Source organism: Teleopsis dalmanni, chromosome 2, assembly GCF_002237135.1.
Source record: "Teleopsis dalmanni isolate 2A chromosome 2, ASM223713v2, whole genome shotgun sequence".
NCBI lineage: Eukaryota > Metazoa > Arthropoda > Insecta > Diptera > Diopsidae > Teleopsis > Teleopsis dalmanni.
In genome coordinates, this window is record NC_051847.1 from 184,188,013 (window position 1) to 184,199,985 (window position 11,973).

At 27.4% G+C, this 11,973-nt stretch overlaps 2 protein-coding genes across 4 annotated transcripts in view; one reads left to right on the top strand and one right to left on the bottom strand.

The window, feature by feature from the left end:
- LOC119680322 (LIM domain-containing protein unc-97-like) overlaps nt 1-6,557 on the bottom strand; it is a 9,789-nt gene extending 3,232 nt beyond the window's left edge. Inside the window, exons 1-2 of one of the 3 annotated variants that reach the window (XM_038093085.1) lie at nt 6,392-6,413; nt 6,127-6,328 (exon numbers count right to left, since the gene is read on the bottom strand). In XM_038093085.1, coding sequence (XP_037949013.1) covers nt 6,127-6,140 — 14 coding nt within the window. In that variant the 5' untranslated portion in view covers nt 6,141-6,328; nt 6,392-6,413. Of the gene's footprint in view, nt 1-2,248; nt 2,784-6,126; nt 6,329-6,391 lie in introns of those variants that run through there. The other 2 variants (XM_038093086.1, XM_038093087.1) reach the window with 2 other exon arrangements.
- A 173-nt stretch (nt 6,558-6,730) lies between these two features.
- The window catches only part of LOC119676345 (nibrin-like), a 5,594-nt gene continuing 351 nt past the window's right edge, over nt 6,731-11,973 (top strand). The window contains exons 1-4 of the mRNA XM_038087584.1: nt 6,731-6,751; nt 10,469-10,642; nt 10,697-11,518; nt 11,576-11,971. Coding sequence (XP_037943512.1) covers nt 10,615-10,642; nt 10,697-11,518; nt 11,576-11,971 — 1,246 coding nt within the window. The 5' untranslated portion in view covers nt 6,731-6,751; nt 10,469-10,614. The remainder of the gene's footprint in view (nt 6,752-10,468; nt 10,643-10,696; nt 11,519-11,575; nt 11,972-11,973) is intronic.

Here is an 11,973-nt window from a genome sequence, read left to right on the forward strand (position 1 = left end):
TTTTGAAGGAGATAAAATAAATATTGATGAAGATTAAGAATTTTGCGTTTTATTTATTTATTTCCGGAAACTTTTCGGTCACAATGTATAGTCTATAGTAAAACCAGTACAAAAAAGGCAGCTAAGCAAATCCAAACGAGTCACAGAACAACACAATTTAATAAAAATTCCTCAACAATTGAATTTATCACTAAGTAGTAATTAGCTTGTGCAATTTAATTAATTTTAATTAATAATTAGTGCACATTTTTTAAAAATTGTTACTTAAGTCTGAAAACTGATGTTGATGCATAAGAACCAAAAGTATGTAAATTATTAACATTCTTGATTATAATGCAAAAATAAAAGGGTTGTTGAAAATAGTTTCGAATAATTACATATAGATGAAACCATGCAGTAGATATAATTATAATAGCATATAACATACATATATAGTCAATATATGTATCTCATTTTTTAAAATTATATATTATAAACATAATTTCAGTTCAACAATCCTAAATGATATAACCTGACCGATATAGACTTTAACTATCGAGTGTTAGAACAATTACAGTCCGATATAATGAAAATTAATTGTATCTACAGTAGCAAGAACTATGTTATATTAAGTAAAGTTATGGTACAACCATTTATCACGTATAGACTAGACTGTTCGTAATGTCCACCCTAACTCTACATTGTAGAACATCGCCGATCTGCTCAATTGACCCACAGTAAAAACAATCGCGAATCTAGTTGATTTATGATTTGATTTCATACAATTAAAGTGACAGCATTCATATTCTTAGATTTAGATTAGATTTAATTTTGTTGGTGTTATCCCTGCCAGGAAGAGCGAACGTCACGTAACCTTTTAGATTAACTAGTATCTGTCTTTTAATTCAAATTCGAGTATTGTCTAATATTACGGTATAAATATGTGTTAACTAATTTCTTGTCCATCATAAATCAGATCGTTTTTGATGTCTGCATCTTCATCCATTCTCACCATTTGACCAAGCCAGCAAAGTCGTGGATAATAATTTGCTAAATTATGTCAATATCATGATGCAGCCCGTCAGCTCGTGGTTTATACGGATGCGGTAGACATCATCAACTTGTAAAGGCCCAAACATGTTACGAAGAGTTTTTCTGTCTCCCAGTAGTGCTTCATCATTCTGTGATGTTGTCCATGCTTCTGCTACGTACAAAAGTACAGCTTAGATTAGTGACCTATAGAGCGTAAGTCTTATTTGTCGAGAGAGAACTCTACACACCAATTGCCTACTGAGTCCATACTTGCACCTATTGGCAATGCTGATACTTCGTATAATCTCCAACCTGATATTATTGTTGTTTGTCACGGCGGTGCCAAGGTAGATAAAATCTTTGACGGATTCGAAAGTATAACTGCCAGCCACTAGCAGCAGACATATACTTTATTTTGCCGTCATTCACAATTTATTGGTATCAAATAGTTATTTTCGAATTACTTTTATAGGTTCTATAAATAGATTCTATATATTAAAAGGGTATGGTCCCTGGGAATGAAATATAGTCTACAATAGTTGTAATTATTGAATTCAAAATAGTTAAGCATTGAATGCTTACAATATTTTCTAAAGGTAGCATAACATATTTAAGTTTATTTATCTTAAATAGTTAAAAAAAACTATTAATAATTATATTAAATATGAAACATGAAATGCGTTACCGAACATTTTATATTCAATATACTTTCATTTTTTTGGCTTTCATCACAAATAAATTAGACGACAATCTATCGTCACTTGATTTTTCGCATGTGTTATTAGATTTGATATTCGTTCTATATACATAATGAGAAGCACCTTTGAGATATATTTTTGAAATAAATTTCAGCACACCCTAATAATATATGGACATTACAAAACAAGCTAAAAGACTATCACAAATATAATCTAATCCCGATTTTTTTTTTTATGGAGAAGCACGCAAAGTTCATCCACTTCGAAAAGAGTTCTCCAATCACAGTTAAAATAACAAAATATTTAATTACAATTTATGTTTCTTAAAGTTTTCTCACAAAGTTTATAGTTAATTCAATTTATTCAATTCAATTTATTAAATTTTGTTTTTTTATTTTGTATATAAAAAAGGTCTGGATTTGCTTTGTCTGATGTAATATTTTCACTACACTATATTATGTATCTATTAGATATTGTATAACAATATTTAGTTTTTGATATTGTATAAAACACATTTAACATTAATTAACTAAACTAACCGCTTTTGAATTTTAATATAGAGAAAAATTATTTAATTTAAAATTATTTATTTGTGAAGCAAATACGCGTGAAAACAACCGAAATAGGCGAACTGCATTCACCAATTAATTTGATTACAATCTGTGCGTTACAAATGTGCCAATAGACTATGTGCAGCATAAAGGCACCAAAAGCTGAAAAAACATGTTGCAAAAAGAGCTCCCACTACTGATTGACCGCGTCAACAGCCACACAAATTAATTCGATTCAAAAAATTCTTTTCAAATTCGTTCTTCTCTACTCAGTGTGACGCCCTATGCTGTGTGGATCATATCTATGTGTAGCGCTATATGTATAGGTACATTAGTCAAGAATTGGCATATGTTTTTAAAAATTAATTAAAATATACATCGGCATTTCAAAACAGATTGTGCGGTACATTGTTATTAGGTGAGATAAACATTAAACATGACTGCTGTTATAATCATAAAAAGGTAAATAGATATTCTTGAAGCTATCTCAAATTTCTTATAACATATTTGAACAATAGTTTATAGTCATATAGGTATAGCAGTTAAATAGCAGCCAGTCAAATATAAGCTACTACAGTTCGTTATTTGAATATCACTATCGCTATAGAGAATTAGACAGCCATGAAAGCAATAGAATACAGAACAGTGAAATCGAAGACAAAATGTCTTAATCCTCTAGTGAACAACGATGAACACAATGTCTGTAATTGGTTCTGAAATATTCATTTATAAATACGGATCATCGATACAAATCCCTATATGTGAACTGTTTGAGAGCATAGAGAAATTCACTAAAGAGGAATGACTTGTGGACTAATCGCAACAGGTCAATACTTACTTGGTGCTTTAACGGTGGTATATTCCGACATATGGTTTGTGCTGGACCACAGTAATAAAGACAATATGAAATCGATTAATCACTTTTTACAACTTTGTTCAGGACTACAAATGAAAAAAATTCAGTATCTTGGAAATTGTTTCTTAATGACCTGCCAGATATAACAAAAGCAGACTTGTCGGATCTATTCAGCTTTATGTAAAAGGTACATGTTTTAACTAAGACTATATCAGGAGATAACAATGGTTAGTGTGACTCGTCGCTTCCAGGAAACTATAAGAATATCACAATAGATGTCTCCAAGTAGAAATACTGACAGTTATATCAGCACACACCTACGTAATCTACTTGATATCCGATTTTGTCATTTATATATAGCTGTATGAACAAAATGGCACCGTTCCGATTAACAAATGTGTCCTTTCTATTTATAATATATGCATTTTAGGTAATAATAATAAAATAAAACATATTTTATATACTCAATAATCAATATCATTCATATGTAGAATGTGAAATCAATTATTAAAAGTCTGCCGGAAAAATACTAAAAAAAATCTTGTTACAAGGTAGCTTATATCTAAAAACCGATTGTAGCATGACTTTAAAAAACATTGCCATAAAGATAAAAATATCAATGAAACATTTCCAAATGTGCCTATTCTCGCGCTTTTACTCCAGCGCCCGTTATGTTTATCGCCCACAAAACAAACGAAAATACACATCGATTTACTCTTCTAAAGAGTTTCAAACAGAAGTAGAGCGGGTACAGGTATTTTATCTGTGTGTTATCATATGTAATTTGTTTTTTCTTTGATAATAAATATGTATTTTTTTTATGTGTTTTGAGAGCGTACAAATACTATTTTAATATTTATATTCCAAAAAATGTTGACCTTTTTAGAAAAAAAGTTAAGAAAACAAAAAATCTTTAGAAAGTAGAAACCAGTAATGATTGTTTTAATTTCTATCTTATCTGAAAAGTAAAGTACAACAGCTTATAGAATTCTTTTTTATATTCAACAAACATGATTATTTGGAGTTGCATATTTTATAAAAAAAAAACATGAAATTAATGATATTGATATTTGTTTGCAATATTATTATTAGTATACAATCATGTACTGAAACCTATAAGATATTTTATGCTATCTCTGCAGAAAGTCAATTGATAATTGGTAAACTTAATTGATAAACCTAACAACAGCTTTTAGTTCAATACTAGACTTCTCTGTCACTCAGCATTTTTTTAGTTCCCTTTTTAAACGGAAGTAGTCAATAGGAACACATGCAGTTATCAAAGCAGTAATTAAATTGATTTCATTTCACCAACACTTTACATTCAATGTACAGTACAGTCAGAAAAGGACAGCACGATACATACAACTATTATATTTCTTCTTGAGAACACCTCTTGATATTTAATATTGAAAGAAAATTTCTTGATAATAAGTCCGTTATACGAGCTAGTCGTACTAACTTTGAGTAACACTGTGTATACACAAGTGGGTTCCACCTGCAAATTTTCAAGTAAATGAGCTGAGTGAGCGTAACATCCCTGTCGAAATTTGAAAATGCTACACAGACTTTACTCGTACATTTTATTTCAAGTAAAATTTGTGTGATGTGTGAAACAGCTGTTTTGGTTTGAATTTAAATTTTTGTATTGTTTATTTGCGCGACACTAGTGATCTCACCAGACTTTACACAAAGCTATTCCATGAAAATCTGTGCGTCATTTAGCACTTTATTTGTGTTACACTCTCAGATTGTACTTTACTTGTGTTTTACTTGACTTTTAGCACAGGTAGCTTGCGGAACAGACCTATTATGATATATAAGTAAAGTATAAGTATAAGTAAAAGCTAGATATACTTAGTTGTAAGTATTTACAATGAGACTATATTTTAGCAATTACACGTCTCTATAAGGTGAATCCTTCACTGATGTGCTACAAAATTTCATATAAAAGTAGCATGTTGTCAATTTAGATATATATACTTAATTTAACTAGATTTTGCTATTAAATCGGGATTTAAATTCTTCATATATTTTTGATATGAATATCACTAGCACGATGGATTTTCACGTTTTGTCCAGAATATCAGTCGTACTTACCAATCTTCATCTTAGATCTTAGATAATAAATAATAACTTAAACTTATTATTTTCGGGAGCGACTAGAACTGCATTGTAGAACTTTCAGTCTCTCATAACAAACTGGAACCACTCAAAATTCTTGTCTAATTTTTTTATTTTTGAATAGAAATGCAAAAACACAGGTTGCAAATTTACTAGGACTACTAAAATTTGGGTCTAGTCAACAACAAATAGATAGAACTTGAAGGCACACTATTAATTACTTTAACCTGTTTTTTCAAGGCTAACCATGTATAATATAATTAAGTAGTGTTTACTACTAAATGTATTTTTTTTTTAAATTGCATCAAAGCAGTTCCACAGTGATATTAATAATAAAATAAATAAATATATTATGTACAAAACTACACGTACGGGTTCACCTTAGGAATGATCTCCCAAAAAATATATATATTTTTGCTTTATATATATATATATAAATGCTTAGTATATATTCTATACTAAGCATTTTTGATTAACAACAAATAAATATTGCTACTGATCTATATATATTAAAATTTAGCTATCAAACAAATTTGATTCATATTTCTCTTCAATAATTTTTTTTTTATACTAGAAAAACACTTGTTTAAAAATAGCACTGAATGGCGATGACGTCATGGATGAAGTAAACATCTGCAGCATAAAATTGAAAATTCTACATAAAATCTAAACTGTTGCGTTGTTTATGATTTCATAGCATGAAATTATGTTGGCAAGATTTTATATTTGCAAAATGTTAAAAATTTTGGATTTTCACAATTTCAGGCGTTAATGATTATTATTAATTATATGATTTTATCATGAAACTTATGAAAATTAAGTAAAAGCACAAATGTTTAAATTTATGTTTATGTCACTTTAGCTATAAATTAATTATATTTCTTACTCGACTGGTGGCATTTTTTGATTTATTTGAATTGATTGCACTTGAAAATATTAACTTTTTGCGATTAAACCGACTAACGACGACTATTTGCTCTTTGGCTTAGCAAAGATGTTTTTCTCCTCCCAAATTTAGCAAATCAAGATTTCTCGTTGACTTGTATTTCTTTTTTTTTCTTGTCGTTTGCAAAAATATTTACCAATTTCTACTTTTGAAAAGTTTTAAACAAAATTTATTAACAATAATAAAACAAGAATTTATAATTTACCTATTTTATCACAGTTCAAATTTTATTTTTCTTAAATTATAATAAAAATTTTTTAATTAAATAACAAATTCTTACTAATAAACAGAAAGGCTAATACAAAATGTGCAAAGTTTCTGGGGCAACAAAATGGAAACGAAGCAACAGAACAGCAATAATTTGACAGTTGACAACAGCGCCATCTGAAGGTAAAACGTGATAGAAACTGACAATTAAAAATCAATTAAAATTTTAAATTACAATTTAAATTTGAATATTTGATATATTGTGTAATAAGTAATTTTAACATATTTTTGAACTTCAAAAGCTTTCATTTCAATTAAATATAATTGATAGCAAAATGTAATTACAATAAATGTAAAAGTAAGTGAAGAGAATACAGTATGTCAAAAAAAAAAGCAAAGCAACAAATCAAAACAAATCAACTTTATAAATTATTAGAGCATATTTATAAAATGGTATAACAACAAATCAATAAATTTTATAAGTTTAATCGATAAAAATATTCCGTAGCAAAATAGAGTGTATAATAGAAATGCGTGACAATACAATATCTTTTTAAAATCGCTTATAGGTTAGCCAAAAATTTAGCTTTAATATCATTTAATATGCATAACCAGTGCTACTAAGAAATTTTGATTTTTATATTGTTATATTACACAAAAATCTCTATCATGTATTCAAAATACAACAATTATTAAAACTTAAAATGGAGAGGTTAACGAACAAAATGTTTACTTCATTTATAATTGCGTATAAGCGTAGTCATTATTGGAATAATTATAAATTATTGTTAATTTGAATAAATTAAATAATGCACTATTTTTTATATCAACTTTAACTTTAGTTTGATGCATTGTTATAGTAATCAGATACTAAATCCTAAATTATGTCATTTTTTATAATTTAAAAACAAATTAATTTTCTATGTTCATTTATTTTATTACAGATATATTAGATTATTCACATTACTCAATATATATTCTGTAACATCATTATTACTTAACTTATTTAATGCTATGAAAACAAAATAAAGTACATATTTTATTAATTAAAGCTATAAATTAAATTAAGAATAATTTTGATAGTATTCAGTTAAATACTATTTAAATGTATATATTAAATCGCATATTTTTTTGGACAATTATTTTCAATGACAGCTGCTGCTATATTGAGCTCATCTTCAGTAATCTCATGTAATAAATCAACAGTATATTTATTTAAACCATCTTGAGATAATCCGTCAATTTTTTTCATATAATTTAAGTTAAAGTTTATATCATTGCCATATCGTTTGTTAGGAATTTCTTGTAAATCATTATTTTTAGGCTCAAGACTTACATCTTTATGATTTTCTTTTTCAAAATTTTCTTGTGAATTATTACTTTTAGAGTTTAAAATTTGTAATTCATGAATTTTATTTATTCGCTTCTCTTGTCTTTTTAAATTTTTGGTTTGTCGTTTATATTTTCTATTAATTTGCTCCGGTGTTAGTATCCTCAATCGTGGTTTGGGTAATATATCACATTTATCCTCATTGCTTTCTGCGCAAGATTGTCTAAGAAGCAGATCGTTATTTATTTCTTCTGGAAGTCTTACTCTTAAGCGTGGTTTGAATGGTACATCATGTTTTTCCTTATCGGTTTCTATGCAAGTGGAAGTAAATGCCATTTCATTGGATTTTTGATTATTTACTGTGATAATTATTGCTTCTAGTGTTAAGTGTTGAGCAAATTTTTTATTAAATGTATTATTAATGTTTTTTGTGTAAGGTGGACTGATTGATATAAATTTTTTGAGTAATAATATTCTAGTAGTCTTTCTGTTTCAAATTATAATTATTATAAATTAAAATTATAATATAGTTATATAATATATAAAATAATGTGTCACTTAATTTTTAATTTTTTTTAGTATGTTTTTGTTTAATTTTTTAATAGTTTATATATTTTAAAATATAAGATTTTAAATCTAATTTATTTTTGTTTCAAGATTTTAAGTCCTGTTGTAAGCATCTTTACCATTAATTAATTATCATTACAAGAACCTATAAAAGGCTAATAAAAAACAGAATTAGATAAAAATTCAAAAATGTGCACTAATTAATGTATTTTACCTTTATATATATTTGATGGATCCACATTATTAAGCTAGGAAAATATTCGCAACAATTTGAAAGACATAGTTGATATTTAATGATCTAAAGAGCAAAAATTATTTCTTGTTTAAAAAACAGCATTATTTTGTTGTGATATAGAATAAATAATTATATTTCAAATGAGAGCAAGTCTTTTTAATATGAAATACAAAAGTATTGTACTAAATTTTATTCAGTGTAAATAAGTGTTCAATAGTAATGATATCCCAAAAATCTTAGACTTCCCCTAAATATAATTTTTTTGATTATCAACAAATAAGCAGTATTGCTGACATTTATGGAAACTAAACTTAATGATTTTAACATTTTTTGCTAACAAATTTTTCCATTTAAGAATAACCACAAATTCTATAAATTTACATTTTTTTTGATGTTATCACTTTTACTTTTTGTTTTTTCTTTTTTTCGCATACATAAGAACATGAGAACTTTTTAAAATGTTTGTTATTGTAATTAACTAGAAATTATAATCCTTACGGTACTGACATTTTTTAATAGTTGTAATTTCACTTAAAAATGCACAATTTTTAATTAAACCGGTAAATGAGTTGAATTTTGTTATTGCTTTTTTGTCAACCTTTTATAATTGGCAGAGAATTCTCTATATTAATTATAGTTTTCAAAATATGACCAAACAAACACAATATAACATTAAATATTGTCTCTATTAACATAGTTCACTGTCGTTTTTCTATAACAAAATTAAAAATATATACTATTTAACGAAAATGTATATAAAATGTCCAAAGCAGAGTGAGTGAGCAACGAACTGTAAACAATATAATACAATAACAAAATAATGATTTGACAGCAGCTAACAGTGCCCTCTTAAGGTAAACAGAAGAAAAAGAATTTAAGTAGCATAAATATATATCAATACTGGCCCTCTTCTCAATTTTTATTAAATCCGAAAAACTCATATTATTGTTACTTTAATTTTCATTTAAAAAACCTGTATAATAAATATCCTAATATAATATTGATTTAATATTTTACATTGATTTATTTTAAATGATTTCTTATTTGGTACATTTGACAGCTCTGAAGTATGACAAACAACATGTGTTTTATTATATATGCTTTATTACAATATATTTGTGCACATAATGCAACAAAAATATTGATTATAAATAAATAATTAATATAAAATTGAAAATTAAAATAAATAATGAATTAGAAGCAATGGTAAAATTGCATACAATTTTAAAATATTCTCTTACAAGAAAATTAAAAATTGTGTGGAATATTTATGCCTTAATATTCATAGTACATATTAACTTGTTACCAACTAATAAGTTAAAAAATAGAAAGTCCTTATGTACTTCTGTATATATTTATGTATATATTTTAAATAATAACGAACAAAAATGTATAATTTTTGAAACATTTACTTTTCGCAATTTTGCATATGTTTAAAATATTTAATTTCCACAATTTTCAAATTTAATTAAAATTTTTTTTTCTTTTTGTTTGAATTTTGTGTATAAACTTTTGACAAATGACTATAAAATTCGTAATTTCCAATCAGTAGATCGCTTATCACTTTGATAATATTTTTTCCTGCAGTCGATAAAATATGTGACCACTTTATAATTAGGCACTTGGAGAAATTAGTGTTGTTGTTTTGCACACATTTTAGTGATAAACTTATTTTTTGCCACACTTAAAAGCTGTCGAATGCACATATTGTTACTTTTTTAAAAATTATACTTAAATATTTTATTTTGCGTATACTTTCAAAAATTTTTAATGAAATGAGTTGATTAGCGTATAAATATATTAAGAGATGTTTACGTCAATTAAGAAATATAATATCTTTACCAACATTTTATATATATATGTGCATTGTTTCTTGATTTCTATAGTTTTATCAGATATAAAGCAACCATAAAATAATAATTTCTTATTTCTAATACTATTAGCAACACACACCTGCTTGATGGGTAATGTTTGACACATAATTACAATAAGTATGGTTCGCCTTTAAACTGTCAGTGCAGAAGGCGCGCGACTGACTACAAAATTTCACAATTTTTGATTCTAATAAATTTAAGGATTTTTATACGATATGTGGATAATTAAAAAACAGGATACAGGTAACTAACAAAATATACCTTTAAGGTGTTAGACTTTAATAATATTTGCAATAGATGAAACCTTCACTCTTATTTCGGAAAAAAATAATTATACTGTGGGTCGAACAAGTGCAGATTTGGTATTGTCTCATGATAATTCAATAAGTCGTTCCCATTCGATTTTACGTATTATCGTTAGCGATAAAGAGACACTAGCATTAGAAGATATTGGATCTAAATACGGGACTTTTATCAATGAAAATATAGAAAATAGCGTTAAACTTAACCAAGGAGAACAACAGGAATTATCAGATGGGGATCGTGTCAGGTTTGGCGTTTTCAAAAATATTTGGCATGTCTCACATGCACCCATCATTAGTGCAATATCTGGATTGTCTTCAGGAGATGCTAAAATATTGGAACATTATATGTCTATTTTAGGAGGAAAACTTGTAGATAAATGGGATATGAAATGTACTCACTTAACAATGAAGGAATTCAGATTGACTGTGAAAGCATTACACGCCTTAGTTGAACAGAGACCAATCGTTACTCTTGACTACTGGCGAAATTTTGTGGACGCTGCACGTCGTGGACGTAGTACACTCCCCCAACCTAATGAATACAAGCCTATAAATAGCAATGATTTGATGGGACATAATCTAGATTGCACAATAACACCGGCTCGTAAAACTGTTTTCAGCGGTATGACATTTGTGTTTATGAATGCGAACCAGCTTGAATTATATGGACCCATTATAATTAAAGCCGGTGGAGCTACAAGAGATCTAAAATCTGGTGTGCAAAAATCGTTTTTACTTAAAAGTAACGTAGTTGTTTTGCAATATGTGCCCTCTACCCAATCGCAAGGTACGCAAACGATTAATGTCATTGAGAGTAAGTTTTTATAAGTTCTTCGTTATTTTTCCTTATATTTATTTGCAATTTTTGTAGACTATTTAGAAACTAATAATCTACGTTTTATACCTGAATATGAAATTGGACTAGCAATTGTACACTGTTCTACAGAAAAATTCTGCAATCCTTCTTATAAGGTTATAAATGGCCTAATACCCTCAACAAGTTCCATGGGTTTATCTCCTAATACATGTCTTGTTAAAAATACTGAAGCTACTCAGAGTAACGCTAGTGAACGTACTGAATTATTTCTACTTGAAACAGAAAAGATCGGTGTGAATGATGATGGCAAATCCGGGAGCAAACAAAATCCAATATTAGATGATGAAAGTATGTCTCCTATTCGTGTTACTGAAAGTGCGGAAGAAAATATGCATTCAAAACGTAAACGGAACAAAATTAATCAAATTGTTAGCGATGACAGTGATGACAGT